This window comes from Thunnus maccoyii, chromosome 4, assembly GCF_910596095.1.
Source record: "Thunnus maccoyii chromosome 4, fThuMac1.1, whole genome shotgun sequence".
Lineage (NCBI taxonomy): Eukaryota > Metazoa > Chordata > Actinopteri > Scombriformes > Scombridae > Thunnus > Thunnus maccoyii.
In genome coordinates this window covers 31,499,902-31,518,780 of record NC_056536.1, presented here as the reverse complement: position 1 = coordinate 31,518,780, position 18,879 = coordinate 31,499,902, and the positions used below count along the sequence as shown (strand labels likewise).

Here is an 18,879-nt window from a genome sequence, read left to right as displayed (position 1 = left end):
TTCAGTCAATTTACTGTTACTTTGCACCACTGATTGAGACACTGGTAAATCCTGTCAAAAGTTTGAGATGTGGAGACTGGTGGAGGATTCTGATAAGACCACGTGTATGCACTGTATGCACATACAGCATATTATCGGCATGATGATTGTTCTGTGTGACATGTATGTATGAATGTGTGTGATGTTATTGTTAAATATTATCTTTTCTAATCTTGACACACAAGATATATGAATATTGAGCTTTGGTATGAGATGGTTTTATAAACAGGGATGACAGATTGCTGAGCAAGATATGTGTTTATTGATTCAACTGAAATGAAATCAGATTTGTCTTCCAGCGGTGAAGTCATCGAGGCTTGACTTCCTGGTATAAGTGACATGCATCATCAGTGGGAATGTGACATCTTCACAGCAGATGTGTCAGCACATGGCGAGATTGTCATGGGTTTCTGGCACAAATGAAAGAGTTCTTCTCTTTACACCTTGCATCATTGACAAAATCTTCACCTGTAGACAGAGATTCACAATGAACAAACAATAAAAGCACTTTAGAGGCCTCTCCTACAAATGATTTGACAAGAGCTTATTTCTTATTTCTTGATTAATCTAATGTAAAAAATAACACAATACAAATAACATGTAAGGTTATGTCTACACTCATAGGTCAGTCTCATAACGCTTCACTCATAGAGACTGAGGACAATTCATTTGTGCACACAAATCATTAATTTGATCATTTTTCAATTTTTTTTTTTACTGTAATTAGTTTGTACCTCGCAAGTTGATCTCCATGCAGCCTTCGTCTCCATGATTGTTAGGCTCCCCCTTAGCCCAGCCAGTGAAGTTAAACTTTGAACCATCACTCCACAGCCACAGACCCTCCTAAGGAAAAAGTTTTAAGGGTCAATTCACTATTTTTCTAGCCATGCAGATAGTGCAGACACACCCGCTGTGGAGACCTCTGTCACCACTCCAACACAATGAAGGTGACTTTTGTTTGAGATGGTAAGAAACAAAAGAAAAAAAAGTCATTTGAAAAACTCAAAAGCAAAATCATTTTTCGTGGAACATAGTCGTGAACTCTGCTGTGAGCAGTTTCTATCAGTGTACTACATAAAAACGTCCCTACTATTAACAAGAAGGGTTCAACATACTGTCACTTTTGTTTATGAAAACATCCTCCTAAAGCTGCTTCAGTATATTTTCCCAGGACTGGGATCTGGTCTGGTGAACTTAGGAAAAGTTCTTTTTAGAGATGTTTTGATTGTTCCTGGTACTGTTTGGATGTACAAGTCTGTACATCTCTTCTGCTGCACTCAGGTCTCTCTTGCAAAAGACATATTGATCTCAATGAGATTACCTGATAAAATTAATTTTATAAATAAAATAAATAAATCTCAAATAATCTTGCATTTGGTTTGACATGCTTGCATTGTTGATTTCTGGTTGACATTGTGGGTGTATGTGATGTGCTTTTGTGTGTAGCTTTGTATTTTGTATTTTGTATAATGTGTCCTGTGTGTTTTTTTGCTTTGTACTGTCTGTTATTTTGCTGTTATATGTTTTAATTGTAAGGGGTTGCAGATGAAAATTAGCTTGAAGCTAAATCTGGTACAGTGCATCATTTATGTTAAAACTGTACACTGTCCCGATAAATAAATACAAGAAATGTTGCAACAGATCCTGTTTATTGATAAAACACTCACCTTTACTGCATCATAGCCTCCAACCCAAGTTCTTTTATGTGAGTTAGTCGCTCTGTAAACCATCTCTCTGAGGAACTTGTACTCGTTTTCGGAACGGATGGAAGCCAGATTTCCATCAAGAGAAGTGCAGAAACGCTGATGATGAAGACAAGGTGCAAACCAAACATGATGAAAAGAGTGAGGATATAATGAAAATACTACAGAGATGGAATGAGTTGAATGAGGAGAAGTGAGAGTGAAAAGTGAAGTGAGAGTTGAAAAGTAGAAGAGAGACAAAGTGAGAATGTGACAGTACACTAGATGTTACATGGACATTACTGTACTGTATGTACCAACATAAAAGCCAGCAGGCCTGGGTTTTCCCTCTAATTAGTGATTAACCTTCAGTGATACAGTATATTTAACTAAGAGAGAGAATTTTATATTAAAATACAACTTTACTTTCAGCATCAATGCACTTGAGACTGACAGCTAATCGTAAAAGTTACCTTACCAATAAATATTTACATGACTGATTTCTTCAACTGAATGATTCTTAAAGCAGCAAGCTGTTTCAGAGTATATACTATAAATATATGTTTCTTGTAAATAGCTGTTGTTGTTATATTACCTCTGCATCAGCCCAGTCCTTTTCACTGTTGTAGAATATGTAACAGCGTTGGTCAAACTGAGTCCAACCAGGAGGGCAGGTCTCACAGAAACCTATGAAACAAACGTCAACTTAGAAGGACAAAAATAATGCAATAGGGCTGCATATAATGATTATTGCTATTATTGCTATATGATTATTTTCATCAATTTTCAATTATTCAATTTTCAATTCATCTGCTGAAACTGAATTATCTCAGTTTTCTGGTCTAATATGTGAGTGAATGTGGCTCTCTATGAATGCAGCTCATTAATAAAACTAGTGGAAGTCTAGGATTACTGTCTGTAAACACAGCCAACACAATTTTTATGGACAGCCCAACAGACAGTTGTCCAGTGAGAGGCAATCTTTAAATATTAGTACAATATTAGTACATTGTCAGTGGTCACACAGTGCCAGTTATTGTATTTTGAGCATTCACTCCCTTGAATGCTCAAAACAAAACACTCCCACCAACCTGGTGCTTTTCCACATTGTGCCTGTGGATGTAAAGAACACATGATTAGTAATAAATACAGCACAACTCAGAATTTTCATTTTTTGTATCTTAAGATTCGTGTTGAGATTAGATTTGTGAGACTACAGCTGCACCATTTGTAATTTTGTGTTTTTTAATAAAATGGGGGTACTTTCCTATTCTTGTTTCTCTTCAGTATGCAATAGTCCCTGTTTCATGATTGATTCTTTCTTTAATTTTTCATCAACAATCAATCAATTTATTACCAACAGGTGCACCAAGTGGCTATCTGTAGTCAAAGGCATCCTCAAACCGGCCTCACTTTAGGGGTTGTAATAAAAGAAAATATTTAAAAATAAAAATTGTACCACTCTTACAAATATTACTTACGTTTGCTTCAGTCCACAGTCCGCTGATCAAACAGAGGAGCACAATGAAGTTAAGACCTGATGCCATCTGTAAAGATACATTAAGGAAGTAAATGCATTATTTAGATGTATATACATGTCTTGTATGTGCAATGCAATGAGAATCAGAATCACAATATTCTAATATATAATCCTAACAAATGAAAGTTTTAAAGAAATCTAGCACTGTAAAGAACAACACAGTAAAAATATATCCCCATTAAATGAATACAGTAATTTGCAGGTATTTATTCATATATTTTTTGGACACTTGGTACAAATACAAGCAAAAAATGGAAAAAGTTTTGTTTGGTTTAGTTGGTAAATACCCTCTCATTATATTAATTGAGTGTATTTGGGTTCATACGTAGATGTTTTTTGAAAATTATCAAAACATTTTTTCAGTGAAGTTTTGTCCTTTTTCAAGTTTTTTCCCAAAAGTAGCTTCTGTGTAACTGTTAATTCTTAGAACGTATCTTTGAAATGGTTATATAATTTGGTAGTATACAAGAAATGTGCTTGTTACTGAGTTTGTAAGAAACAACCTAATGTACTAATATGTTGTTTGACACACAAAAGTAGTTTCTGTCACTTAAAGAAAAATGACCAACTAAACCAACTTAACACTTTTTAAAGTTGTTTCTTAAATTGAAAAAGTTTGCACTACCCTCTCTGTAAATACCCCTAAAAACTACCTGTTAAATACCTGCAAATTACTCAGGAAATTTTAGGAAATTAGAATAAAATTAAAGGACCAGTAAAATAAAGTGTTATCGTTTTTTTCTACACTTTAATTGTATGTCAGTACTGGTTCATTGCAATCGATCACTGACAAATGTATCTAACCTTAAATAAAATTATCTAAAGAATCTTCTCTGTAAAGCTACTGCTATGATGAAAGGCAAGAATTAAAAGATTACCTTGCTGTGATGATCAGATGAGTTTGCAGTTGCAGTAGCAGGTAGCAGGATGTCTTGCAGAAAGAAACACTGTCTTTTTATATCTTTTCTGGGTGCTCTGCTTCTTTAAACTTGAGAGTCCTGATCACAGGACACCGTTTAGGTTTTGTAATTAATATTATATGACATATTGCCACACCTTTGAGTAAATCTTAAATAATCCTTACACAATGTTTAAAAAAAAAAACATCCTGGTAGTATGTTGCATTAAGCAATGGAAATAAACAAGGGTGTTAACGCTCAGTAAGTTGAAACTGTAAAGCTATAGTCACACATAAGGGTGTGTCATATAATATCAGTATAAACAGGACTGCTACGTCTCACGCATTGATTGTGACATTCATGCAAATTGACACTTTTCACTTTACACATATCTATTATATTGTAATTTATTCCTATGCATGCTGCTCAGAGTGAAAGTTTAATTTAAAGAAACTCTGCTATGCACCGCTATGAGGATTATGTGTATTTCAGTCTGTGGAATGGTCTGGATGTGGAGCTAAAACAAAGTATAAACATAAATCAGTTCAAGAAGATATAAAAAAAAATATTCTTAAGAGGTATATGGATGAGGAAGGATTGTGTTAACTGTTTAAATCTTATTTTATTGACACCGGCTGGATATTTGGGTTGTACATAGAATTGGGATAGTTGTTTATAAATCGTGTATAGGAGTTTATGGATGAGTAGTTGAGAAATGGTTAGGAATGAATAAGTGTACACTTCTTCCTACTCCTTTTCAAACATGTAGTATTTGTGTTGTTTATGAGAATTTGTTTATTGAATTTGTTGTATAGGTTTATTGTTTATTTCATTTTATTGTTATTCTTTTTTGTTTTTCTCTGTTTTTTTTTATTAAAAATTTTGAAAAAAAAAAAAAGGGTAATCTCAGTCAGTGGCTCTTCTGGCAGCAGCAGATTGTCAATATTTTGATATGTTGCTGTTATGTTGTGTTTAGGGCTACGTGTCAGTTCCCTTATTTGATCGTTCCTCACTTGACCCCGTCCACCATCTTGAGAGTCGTTCCACCTTCCTTATTTCTGTTCAGAGGACCAAGGAGGAAGCCTTAGCAGAGATACACAAGACCAGCCTTCACAGAAACCTTTTACTGGGCCGACAAAATCTGGTTCCGTTTTAAAATTCATTTGTTTTTTTTGATTCACCATCTAGATATTTAAAAAAGTGGATTTCTGTTAATTGTGATTAACAAAGGAGCCCTATTTTTAATTTTAACCTGTATCATTATTAATATATTAACAAAGAGGAAGAATGTGTGTCTCTCAGCAATGAACATATCATAATTGCTTATTGGTGTGAGTTCTATCAGACACATTTGAGGTGACATTTTAATGTGAGTTCTCTATCGTATTGAGACTATCTCCCCACTCTGTTACATATTCCATATGTACGGGGAATGATCCCCCTGCTATCAAGGTATGTGGATATTTCTTTAACCCACACTGGCCTAACCGGTTACACCCTACAGTTTACCTATAAAGCATCTGTGCTGACGTGTAATCACTGATTGTTTGATCTCCACCTGAATCAAGGTGCACTGTGTGTGTGTGTGTGTGTGGAAAGGAAGAGAAAGAGAGTGTGCATGTTACAGCGTTGAATCCACTTACCTACAGAAGTTGTAGTTTGGGCGTCTGTCTATGGGCAGCCTCCCTGGATTGCTGTTTCCCTTGCTGTATTTTTCTTTTCTTCTCCAGAGCAACAGTTCCCTTTCCAGCGTAATGCTTGTGGTTCGTGGGCTCATGCACTCGATGGGATCCCTGCTGGGCTCAGTCTCCCGGTTACGATGGCTGGGTTTCCTTATACCAGCATATTGCTTGCGCTTTCGTGAGCTAACATGCTCAGTGGCAGAACCGTAGCATCCTTTTGGGTTGTTAGACGCCACCTGTGGCTGTCCCGGTCCCAGCACCAGCAGGGAGATTGGGCCTGTTTACTGAAATTGCCGGTGGAACCTTTAGCTATGTTTGGACCAGATGCAGCAAGGTTGTTGCAGCAGGCATGGGAAAGTCACCGCTGTGCACGAGCAGTCTCACGTAGCCTCTCTAGACGCAGCAGGGGCTTCAGATGGGCAAGAACAGCCATACCTCATGTTGTACACGTGTTGTGTTCTCCATGACCCATGGTTATCACTTTTCTCACAGGACTCCGAGGTCGGCCACTTTCACCACTGTGACCAACCCTTGACATGCAGAGGTATTCTGGGATAGGTAGAACTGTCCTCCCTTTTGGAGAAAAATGTCATTGCTTTGCTAAACGTGCTCTGCCTTCTGTGTAGACAGATGTCATTTATGGTTGCGCTAGCTTCTCTGTCCTTTCCTCTGCTCTATTTGTTGGAGTTTGTGTTTATCTTAGTTTGTAATGTATATTAAAATTTGGCAAATTCTTGTAAACCTAGCTAATGGCTCAAACCAGCCCTCCTCTCAACCAGTAGCAGACGGATGAGGAGGAGGACAGGATGAAGATGCTGACTGATGTTCTTCATTCTTTCTGAACTTCACTCAGTATTTTAATGTCAGAAATATTATTTATTTTTCTTTTTGATTGACATTTTTGATTTCTTTCCAGTTTTTTGCTGCTGTAGAAACAATATTTTGACATATTTAAAATATAAATCTATTCTACTCCTGTTCTGAATTTATTATTTTTTTAAAAAAGATCATTTAAAAAAACAACAATTCTTTTGGTAACTAAAAAGAACCAATAAAAGTATTGATAATGAACCGGACTGATAAGTGTAGTCCTGAGGATAAGATAAAGATAAAATTTTAACCATACCGTCCCTACAGCTGGCTAGTGGCTAGTCTGACTATGAGAGGATGAGAAAATCGCTGTTCAAATCCATTCACTATAAGCCTGTTTTACGAATGTTTTGTGATTTTTTTTTTATAGCACACAGTGCATTTTTTAATGAATATTGTAATGATAATAGTCCAAATTTTGTGAAAATTAATAGTTTTTAGTCAAATAATTTGGGAGAGGACCTCCAATCCACCCAACCTGAAGGTCTGATTATTTAATCAACTGGATAGAATCACAAAACAACAACAGCAACAACAACAATCATATCATATCAGCAAACTGTCACAGAACAAGAAAAGAAATGCTACCAGTATCCTATTGAACACCTTAGCTATGGACACATATCATTCTGCTTTTTTCCAGAAGCCTCAGACTTGTTCCTTCGAAGCCTGCTCTTGTTTTCCGTTGGAACAATTAATAAGAATGCTTCTTGCACCGGCACCAAATTACTGCTTTCTGATTGGCTGCTGTTTGTGATCAATAACTTAACTAAAGTTTGAATGTCAAATATCTAACTATTGCATTTGTTTAACACTCATAAATATAATTTCTAATCACATGGTTTTTTTTGCTCCCTGGGAAACTAATAATATTGATATTCAAACTGTCCAGTTAAACAAATCTCTTATTTGGCATCCAATGACATGATTTTTTAATGATATAACACAGAATAATAATCAACATTAATATTCAGGGGAGACATTAGCCTACATTTTAATTGATGGGGGGGCGTAAGGGACCGGGATAATGCATAGGGGGGCGCTAGCCCAACAAAGGTTGAGAACCACTGCTTTAGAGGGAAAGGTCATTGCAAATCAATACAAAGTTGTTTTGAGTGATCACCTTTATCCAATGATGAAACATTTCTATCCTGATGGGAGTGATCTCTTCCACCTCCAGGATGACAATGCCCCAATTTGCAGGGCACGAGGGCTCACTGAATGGTTCGATGAGTATGAAAATGATGTGAATCATATGCTAAGGCCTTCGCAGTCACCAGATCTCAACCCAGTTGAACACCTATGGGAGACCTTGGACTGACGTGTTAGACAGCGCTCTATATACATGCACCTTCTATCATGTTTGTATTACCTTTCATACTAATGTTTTCATGTTTCTTATGATAAAGGTGTCTTAAGTCATGATTGTGACGTAACGGTCATTTGACTGTATACAGTATATATGCCTCTTTTCCTTCTCGTGGGTATTTGCCTGAGGAAGACCTGTAGTTGGTCGAAACATCATAAATAAAGTACAGGTAGTTCTGATTCAGTGTGTGGGTACTCAGTCTTATAGGAGTGCAATGCTAAATGCACTACTACACCTCTAATAAAGGGGCCCTGTTTCAAAATGTAGTTGTAGTAACTTTAATAGCTAATAAGTGTTATTTGTACGTACATGGTGCGTATTCCCAAACAAATGGGAATATATTGTGTGGTACATAAATTGTCAGAAAATGGTGAATCATGTTGATCACTGTTTCCCAAAGCCCAACCTCAAATGTCTTGTTTTATCCTGACCAACAGTCCCAAAAATATTCAGTTTACTGTCATGGCGGACTAAAGAAACCAGAAAATATTCACATTAAAGAAGCTGGAACCAGAGAATTTGGGAATATTCTTCTTAAACTAATCCAAACATCCAGTCTGTATAATTAAATTCCCACGCTATACTTGGTTTTCTGGTTTATGTTTGCCCTTAAACTATACTTGTTATGACTGCATATCCTTGATTCCACTGATGTAGTCAAGAAAGTAACTTGAACACTGGATTTAAACATTTCCTTGTATGTAAGAGCACTGCCTTAACTCTACGCTAACATCTTTTTTTTCATGAGCTACATTATACAGTTATTTGCTTCACCTGAGATTTTGTTGGACAGTGTCGAAACACATTTTTATTAAGAGGTCAAAGGGCCAAAAACTTCCACTATTTAGTTTAGTTTAGTTACTGCTTTTCATCAGAGTTAATTGTCACATTTCTTTCTAGATATTTCAAATCAAAAGGGTTTTTTGTCATTGCGTCAGTGTTCATTACACTAAAACACTTGCCAATCCCAGTCATAAAAGCAAGATAGCAGGAAAGTTGTCTTGTTTTCCCTCCATCACCTTAGATGTACATATTAAATTTTAGAAAGTCAACATTTTTGTTGAATCCTTTCCTTGAAGGTTTTCTAATACAACTCCAGCATATAAAAGAGACTGCCCCAAACTTCCCTTTGATGTACTTCTAAATAAGTAGCTGCTATAAGTATGAACCTTGTTGTTGCTGTAAACTTTAAATTTATATACCGAGGTTTGGCTTTGGGTGTTTGCAGGTAAGGTGATATGAGAGATATGATAGAGTTGTGGAGGTAGTGATGTTGGTGTTTGACAAGGGTTTGGTTTTGTATGTTTTTGTTGTCACGGCTTGCGGGCCACAACAAAGGAGGGAGACACACGCCAAACTTAGCAGTAATAAACTGAAACTTTTTTAAGTAAGCAGCAATAATAAATGCATGTGATGTTTGAAAGTGTATGAATACAGTAGCTGATGTGAGGAGGTGTGTTTTACTACATACTGACTACTGTTATGGATATTCCATAACTGACCAGGACAACAGAATGTCAAGCTGTACTCCTCTGTTCTCTCAAACAGAAGATAACACATGTTGTTTAATAAACCAGGAGCCTCACAGGCGAACCAAGGCCAGAATGCAGGTCATCATCAGACGCAACAAGACAAACCAAAGATACAGATTTAGGTCATAGGTTTATGATTCGGAACTGACGAACTAGTTTCTATGATTGGCTTAAAGGCTGGTTTTGGACTGTGTGGGTCAGACGAGTTTGGGGACACCGTACGAACAGGAGGTGTCCCTTGAGTCGCTCTCCCTTGCAAGGTTCTTCATTAAAGTTTTCCCAGAATCATCATACGAAGTTTGGTTTGGTCTTCTCTTCTTCAAACTGACAACTGCCAGTGCATCAGCTCCGAAAATCCACAACAATTTGGCGTCACGAACAGGATTTCAACACAACAAAGACGTGGTAAGTGCATAATTTTATTTTATTATTGTGCCTTACCATGTCTGCGTTTGACGAAATCACAAAGAAACTGTGCATCACTTTCACTTTAAAGGTGGTCACAAAGTGAACAAAAAAAAAAAAAAAAAGCAAAAAGCTGATGGTTAAAGAATCTAAACACATGAAAATGTGTTGAAACTGTGCAGTGATAAGCAGGTGCAAAGCATGTGGTTGTGAAGAGGTAAAAAAAGGCAGAGTTGAGTGAGTCTTAACTCCTGCAGTGCCACAAAAGTGGCTGGGATTTCTGGGCTAGCTTCGGGCTACGTCCGGCACAGGGGGACCCACCTGAGGTTTAAACTATAGAAAAGACGTTTTCGGGGTAGGATTTGGCCTATTTCGTTTAAGCCAAGATCGGGGATCATCCACTCTGTGTCCTGTGAGAAATGTTTTCAGACTTGGGATTCTAAGTCCTAGAGTCGGGCGCCGGTAAAAATTTTTTCAAACAATAAACAGTGTACACAAGACGAAGAGTTGCTTCGTCGGTTTGGCTTCAGATCACTGCTATTGCACCAGGAAGAGAGGTGTAAAAAAAAAAAGAACTTCGGTGATGCTGGGAAAGTTTTGATGTGTCTGTTTTGTGTTTGATGTGTTTGTTTGTGTGATGTTTTTAATGTAAATGTGTTAAAATGGGCAACAACACGTCTAAAGCAGTGAGTAGAACACAATCTACTACAAAATTAATTCATTCACCAAAACACAAGAGAAAGAACAAATCTGTTTCAGTAGGAAACAAACGCACCAATTCAGAAGTAAAAGGTCAATCTGCCATTGATAAGCTTCCCGAAGCAAACCCCCACACACTCACAGATGCACAATATAGAGCGATGTTTTCTCCACAATCTCCGGCGGGAGTTGTTGGTAGATTGAAAGGATGGACTTTTGTGTTTCCATTTTCTTCCCTTATGAATCAGTGGACAGATGGCGAATGGCCATACGAAGGAGCGTTTGATAGAGATAAGCTTCAGATTGCTGAGTACAATGTTAACCCAGATTTTGGAAATCCATCTTGGGATAGTGCGTATATGAAAGATTGTGTAAATGTGTGGTTAACTGTTGCTCGTCAGAGGTGTGGAGTGAGTCTGGATGAAAAAAGAGTTGATCGTTTTTCTGATGAGTTCAGAGCAGCAGTGGAGAACTGTGTTAAATGTGTGACAGCATGTCACTTGCCTATGTTGGAAGCAGAGTTGCAAACATGTTACATGTTCCTTATCATCCACAGAGTTCAGGTCAAGTTGAGAGAATGAATGCAACTATCAAAGACAGATTGACCAAAACAGTCCTAGCCACAGGCCTGAAATGGCCTGATGCACTGCGGATTGTGCTGTACTCCATTCGGAGTGCACCAAGTGCAACTACAGGACTGAGTCCTCACGAGGTGCTGATGGGAAGACCAATGTCCACAGGGACAAGTCCCCCACTGACACCACACAAAGCTACTCTGCTTTGGACGGATGAGTTCATGACTGAGTATGTGAAAAGACTAACAGAGATTTTGAGAAAGTATCATTTACAGGTGGCTGACAGACTCCCCAAACCATCGGAAGAACCAATTCATTCCTTTCGAGAAGGTGACCTGGTATTAATCAAATCTCTGGAAAAAGTGTCTTTGTCTCCTAGGTGGAAAGGTCCATACCAGGTGCTGCTGACTACTAGGACGGCCCTGAAGGTCGAAGGCAGAGCAGAATGGATCCACGCCACAAGGTGCAGACTGGCCCCCCCAACCACTGGCGGAGGAGAGCAGAGCCCTGGCAGGTAACCGGATGGTTACTCCTTTTTTCTCTCCTGTTTAGTAGGTTCGGGCAGGGGACAGGTCAAGTCGGTCCAAATGAGAGAGAGACAGGAGTCTCTCTGATTCCAGGCGAAGGAGAGCGGAAAGGCTTTCCTTCTCATGACACAGTCGGTGCCATGAACCCAGTGCCCCATGGACAGGGGCGCCCTTTGCAGAATGATCCAGAAAATGCAGACCAAGAGCCAGATCTTGGACATACGGACAAATCAATGAGCCCATTGGGACTCTACAACACTAGGATCACTCCAGGAGGATGGATTCCACATCACCATGCATCGTATGTGCTAGTAACCTCTCCATGGTGATGGCCCTCTACTGTACGCAAAGTGCATGGGTTGAAGACTTCACTTTGTGATTGATTTGTTTTATTGTTATGATGTAATCAAATGTTTGTATGACTCCCCTTTAAGTTGCTAGGATTTCATCTAGTAAGAGGCAGGAAGTGTCTTGTCTTAGGTTGTTTGCGCATGTGACTGGTGACCTCTGTCAATGACCTCCTTTAACGCTTTGGTGTTCTAGGAGATCTTCTTTGAGGATTTGCCTCACTACTGCCCCTGGTGGTTGGAAGACAGAACTCATGGGTCACATGACAGTTGTTTTAAAGGGGTACATAAGAGGGTTTTTTTTATCTAATTTACTGATTGTTTGCTTTTATTGTTATTGCATTATGTGTTTAAATGATTATGTGTTTTGATGATTTTACTTTTGATTTTGTTCAATGCAATTGTTGATTCTTGTATTACTTTTGTGTGAGAATTGTTATCTGTTGTGCGGATGTTGTTTCTACTCTGTTTGTGCCCTTACAGTCCACCAGTCCAGTCATAAATTGGTAATTTGTATTGATCTTTTGATCAATAAGAGGGGATTGTTATGGATATTCCATAACTGACCAGGACAACAGAATGTCAAGCTGTACTCCTCTGTTCTCTCAAACAGAAGATAACACATGTTGTTTAATAAACCAGGAGCCTCACAGGCGAACCAAGGCCAGAATGCAGGTCATCATCAGACGCAACAAGACAAACCAAAGATACAGATTTAGGTCATAGGTTTATGATTCGGAACTGACGAACTAGTTTCTATGATTGGCTTAAAGGCTGGTTTTGGACTGTGTGGGTCAGACGAGTTTGGGGACACCGTACGAACAGGAGGTGTCCCTTGAGTCGCTCTCCCTTGCAAGGTTCTTCATTAAAGTTTTCCCAGAATCATCATACGAAGTTTGGTTTGGTCTTCTCTTCTTCAAACTGACAACTGCCAGTGCATCAGCTCCGAAAATCCACAACAACTACCATTTCTATTATTGTCATTACTGTGATTATCATCATTTTCAGAGGACACTGAACACTGAGCAGCTCTCTTGCCTTCATTAGCATGTTTATAATGTGTAGCCATAAGGAAGAAGTTTTCTCCTGATCAAACAGACAGAATAACCACACAGAGAACCTGTCTGTCGAGCTCTAGCTACTCTGGCGAGGACTTTCCATATTAACATAAGCTGTCAACCTACTTAAGTGTGGTTAGCTTATAGGTGATAAGTTGTAATGTTCAGTGAGAGAGAGTCCAAACTCCGTGTGACCTGATCAAACACATCACATTCTTCCTCGCTGCTCAGCTTCAGCTCTGCTGGTGTTTGTTGTGATGTGGAGAAGGTGTGTAGAGGGGCGGTCAGCGTTAGTGGTCTGTAAAAGCCCAGTACAACTGTTATTATGTTAAATTTCTCTGCCTTTTAAAGATGACTTTAACAGTTAACAGTCTGCAGATACCATTTAATACAACTTTCTTGCGCTCCAGAACTAAACTGATCAATTTCATCAGGGAAAATTCATGATTTTTCAAAATATGAATGTGTGCAGAATTTACGAGACGCTGAGCTGCATTTAGTCATTTCCAGTCAACTGTCTTAAACTTGAAACAATCTGCTTTTGTTAAGTGTTTAAACAGTATTTTATCACTGTATATTAGCACTAACAGTAGACTGTGATATTTCTACCTATGATAATTGTAGCTTGAAAATTTGACACTGCCACATCTCTAGTTGTTACACATCACATGGTTCCCAAAATCCTTCATATTCTTTCTCTTTGTATTCAACTTTTATTTTTAATACCTGTGATAAAAGCCAAATAAATATTCAAAACTAAGAGAGAGAGTTAAGCCAGGATCCCCTAACTCAAATCAGTTGTCAGTGAATTCTGATGCATGAAATAGTGTTTGAATTATCAATTTTCATCTCATATAATGCTTTTGTTGATAAAGAAAACTCATGGGACTTTATAAAGAAATGTTTTATAGTGACAACATTGATGTAATATCTAAATTAAACAATGTCTATACGGCCTGTGTAGTGACAGCAGCACATTGTGCCCTAGAGTGTGGATCACTCAGATTTTTGCAGCTCTAAGAGCCCAGCAGACATGTACGTGTACATCTGACGAAAGTACCTGAAGGAACAGTACAATTAAAATTACACTTCAGGTAACAGTCACATATAAGGTGTGAGTAAAATGCAGCCTGTGTACACATCTGTAACGATTACAGTGGAAACTATTTATTCCATCAGACACACGTGAGGCTACTGTGGATTAATGAGAAATGACACAAAAATATTATAAAAAACATTACAATAGAAAGAAATATTTACAATAAAAAATAATTTATTTCATATTGTGTTAGGCTTATTAGATTTATTTATTATTAACATGTATGAGAACAGCATAGATGTTGTTTGATACTAATAATAATTCTAATTTCCAGAATTATGTCCGCACTCAGCTGGTGAAACCTCACAGGCTCAGACCACAGAGCAATGGAAGAATATGGTCAGGTATCTACCAAATGGGACACATAATGCAGTTAAATTTAGAAAAAGGTCATGCATTCAGTCCTGTTTGTTAGTCGGATATCCTAATCCAGAGTTTTTTCAAACAAATTTAGACAATTGTGAAGCATTGCAGAAGTACTTTCTAGTTTCCCATGAATATTCTGGGACGATGTACCTCAGTTATTTTGACAATTATGTGCTGTATATTGTTATGGTACAGTAGAACTGGACTTTATTTAATGGGGAAATATGGCCTCAAACACATTCTTCTGTTGGAACACACCTAAAGAGAATGATTCAAGTGACTTTAAGGAAATCTAAGTGTCAGATGCAATGCTGTCCTAAACACACACATAACAGCATATTGTGTCACTATTAAGGAATTTGAATTTAAGAAAATCAAGTCTAAACCCTTAAGTCCACTTTTTGCAAGTTAGGATCTAACCAGCCATCAAACCTCTGAATATGGAAATTTGTCACCTTATATAGACGTCATCTGAACTGCACCACTTCTCCAGGTCATAATTACTATGGCCACTAGATGGCGTCTGCCACTCAAAGGTAACTACGGGTTGTTTTTGACTGACATTACAACCTATTGTGCTGAGGACAGGCTCATGGCATGACAGTGAATTTTAAAGAACATTTCCTTGTATGTAAGAATAACATTCTGCTTCTGGCTCCACAGTTTTTTCATGAACTACATATTTGTTTTTCTCTTCTTTCTTTTTTGTTTGCTTCCTCCTTTGATGTATCTGATGATCAGATATGAACTGAAAAAACGCAGGAACTCAGATCCTCTAACCCATAACATTTCCTTCTTTTGCTGCTTCATTTTAAAAGCTTTAAAATGACGAAATAACAGGAGATATTTATTCTATTTTGAAGAACTTATAGAATATGAAATGTGTTAGCAGAGCCTCATTAGCAGTGCTATTCTACAATAAAAACAGGTCTACACAACAAGATCTGGAGATATTTGGAGCTACTTTTTCAGTGAATCAGTTAGAAATAATGCAGGGAGGAGTAGTACAAGAAATGGCCATATTGAGATGTTAGATGAAGAGCTGTAGACAACAGGCTCTTACTACATTTTCTGAAAACAGCACACCTCTAGCAAGCAAACAACTTCTTTTACCTTGGCGTGCAATGGACATGCCAGCCTGACTCAAGTGCTCCCAGCATGGCTCGGCTTGACCAGCCCAAACACAACAGAAAAACACTTAAAGAGATCCGTCTCTATTTTCTCCCACAGTCTTTCTGGTATTGGGCGTCAGATTGCTGTACCCAATCTCGTTACAAATAGCCCACTGCGATACCTCAGATTCTCAATATGTAAGGACATATGTGGACAATAAAGAATGTTTCTGGCTCTTGATGACTTGTGACTCATGGACCTGGGCTATTAAAAGATCCCCTTTAAATGTGCTTTCAATGTAAGTGATGGGAGACAAAATCCACAGTGTGTCCACACAGTCATTTAAAAGTTTCTGTGAAGCTTATATTCAGCTTCAGCAGTCTGAGTTAGTCATATCAAGTGGATATCTGACACGTTTACAGTCTTTTTAGCATCAAATTCCCTCTTTGTGTTTCCTCAGACAGTGTTTCCCTGTTGAGCTACTGTGGAAGTATAGTAACAGAAAGAGGGACTTTGGCACTAAAAAGACAACATTAAAAGATATCTACTTGATTTGACTCATTTGAACGGCTGAAGCTTCATATGAACTCCAGATAAACTTTTAAATACCTTTTTCCCCTTGCTTACATCTTCTAATGGCCGGTATGAACAGGAAGAATGATTATGGCAAGAAAAACCTGTTTCAATGTTCATTTGGTCTCCTGACTATTGTTTAAGAAAGACTTGAGAAATTGTGAACCTGTGTTTTAAGATTGTATCTTTGCAGCCTAAGCAGTATCCTCTGCAGCCTCGCAGGAGCTTGGTGTAGTTGCTTTTTAAAGATGCTCTCAAGTGGCTTGTGGTCACTCAACATGAATTTCTTTTCCATTCTCACATCTTGAGATGACAGCGAGTAGCTCTTTGTCTACAGTCAGTGAGTGACCTTGACCCATATGCTACAGGCAGTATGAGTGCCCCAATGCCTTCTGAGCTAGCATCATAAAATAATAATAATAATAATAATAATAATAATAATAATGATGATGATAAGTGATACAGTGTTAAAAACATGTAACAAATAACATATGGGAAATAACAAGCTTTAAGATGAAAAGGCCTTTCTGAAAAGAAAGGATTTAAGGCCTTTTTTAAGAGACTTGGGTCTGTGCTGCCCTGAGATGGTTAGGAAGGCTGTCCCACAAGTGTGGTGCAGCAGAGCAGAAGGTTCCATCCCCCATGGAGTAGAGCTTAGTACTGGGGACCCCATAGTCCAGAGCATAGTACTGGGGGCCCGGAGGAGCAAGCTGTTGGCAGATCTAATGAGGGTGCAGGTGAAGGTTTATGGTGTGATCAGTTCCTGTAGGTAGGAAGGCGGATGGATTTGTATGTGAGTAGCAGGACTTTGTAGTCAACCATGAAGGAGACGGGGAGCCAGTGCAATGAAAAAAGAACTGGTGTTATGTGTTAATATTTTTTCACTCTCATCAGGATCCTGGCAGCACTGTTCTGAATGTACTGGAGTTTCTGTGTTGGAGCGTTGGTGACAAGCTGTATAAGGTGTAAAAAACTCCTCTTTTCTGCTTTTTTCTAGAGTCACCCAATGTCTCCCTCAAGCAGCTTCCTTAATGGGAAGACAAGTTAGGTATGAACTTGGCAAGTCTAAAATAATCCACCAAGAATGTACGTTTGCATGTATGTGATTGGCCAACACAGCATGATGTTGGATTGCATTGTATTCTTGCTTTAATTGAATCTTGCATATCCTTGATTCCACAGATGTGACTTTTGCCAAAGAAGTGACAAAGACAATAGATTAAAACATTTCCTTTTATGCAACAGCACCATCTTGTCTATCATCTCTTTGCATTTGCTTCCTTCTCTGGTGTCTCTAATTTGGCTCACCTAAGATTTCCTTAAAGAGTTCAAACTGCAATTTTTCTCAGCATTTCTCTATGTATTTGGTCTAGAAAATGATGAGAAATGTGCGCTTGCATGTATATGATTGGCCAATGCAGCATGACGTCAGATTGCATTGTGGCAAAAGTTGAGCCCAGTTCAACTTTTTGTCGGACAACCACAGTTTTTTGTTGAGCCGTATGTGTCCCCCCTTTCCCCCTCTGTGTAAACACACTGTGCCCATTCATATGAAAGGGATGGCTGTGTTCTTGTTTTAATTGAATCTTGCATATCCTTGATTCCACAGATGTGACTTTTGCCAAAGAAGTGACAAAGATGAATTAATTGGATTAAAACATTTCCTTTTATGCAACAGAACCATCTTGTCTATCAACTCTTTGCATTTTGCTTCCTTCTCTGGTGTCTCTAATTTGGCTCACCTGAGATTTCCTGAAAGAGTTCAAACTGCAATTTTTCTCAGCATTTCTCTATGTATTTGGTCTAGAAAATGGTGAGAAATGTCGATCACAATTCACAAAGCTTAAGATTCTTTTGTTTGTTTTTTTGTCCCAACCAAAAGTCCACAGCTCAAAGATATTCAGTTTACTATCACAGAGAACTTAAGAAACCGAAATGCTTCACATTTAAGAATCTAGAACAAGATAATTTTAGGTTCTTCTTTTTTAAATAACTAATATTGATTAACCAGTTATCAAAATAGTTGCTGATTAATTTTCTGTTGATTGGATAGTAAATTAACCATTAAAATGACTTTTTATTCATTTATTTTTTTATGTCTAACCAGTTAGTTGTGCCTCTGGTTTGTTCCATCTGGGCTGGCCCTCTGGCTGCTACCGTAGCCACACACAAGGCTCAACATCCTTGGTTTTTTGTACTCATGGTATGCGCAGTATCTGAACCTATATAAGAGTGCTGTTACCTGCAGACTTGACAGTGTCACTGCATTCCCAGCTGACTCACTCCTCATCTCCATCCAACTTGAAGGATTCACATCACAGAGGTACTGAGGCCTGAACAGGTAATTTTGTTTTAAATGACTAATGTACATTTAAAGGTCTTTTCACCTAAATTGCATTAAAAAAATCTTTATATATATATATATATATATATATATATATATATATGTGTGTGTGTGTGTGTGTGTGTGTATATATATATATATATATATATATATATATATA

At 37.9% G+C, this 18,879-nt stretch overlaps 1 protein-coding gene across 6 annotated transcripts in view; it reads right to left on the bottom strand.

Annotated features, from left to right (window-relative positions):
• Positions 1 to 278: 278 nt before the first annotated feature.
• LOC121896076 (galactose-specific lectin nattectin-like) overlaps positions 279 to 18,879 on the bottom strand; it is a 42,837-nt gene continuing 24,236 nt past the window's right edge. For 4 of the 6 annotated variants that reach the window (XM_042409721.1, XM_042409723.1, XM_042409717.1 and 1 more), the window contains 9 exons: positions 18,618 to 18,708; positions 5,804 to 6,415; positions 4,140 to 4,259; positions 3,203 to 3,268; positions 2,813 to 2,834; positions 2,317 to 2,408; positions 1,707 to 1,841; positions 774 to 882; positions 279 to 507 (listed from right to left, as the gene is read on the bottom strand). In XM_042409721.1, coding sequence (XP_042265655.1) covers positions 440 to 507; positions 774 to 882; positions 1,707 to 1,841; positions 2,317 to 2,408; positions 2,813 to 2,834; positions 3,203 to 3,268 — 492 coding nt within the window. In that variant the 5' untranslated portion in view covers positions 4,140 to 4,259; positions 5,804 to 6,415; positions 18,618 to 18,708 and the 3' untranslated portion in view covers positions 279 to 439. The remainder of the gene's footprint in view (positions 508 to 773; positions 883 to 1,706; positions 1,842 to 2,316; positions 2,409 to 2,812; positions 2,835 to 3,202; positions 3,269 to 4,139; positions 4,260 to 5,803; positions 6,416 to 18,617; positions 18,709 to 18,879) is intronic. The other 2 variants (XM_042409720.1, XM_042409718.1) reach the window with 2 other exon arrangements.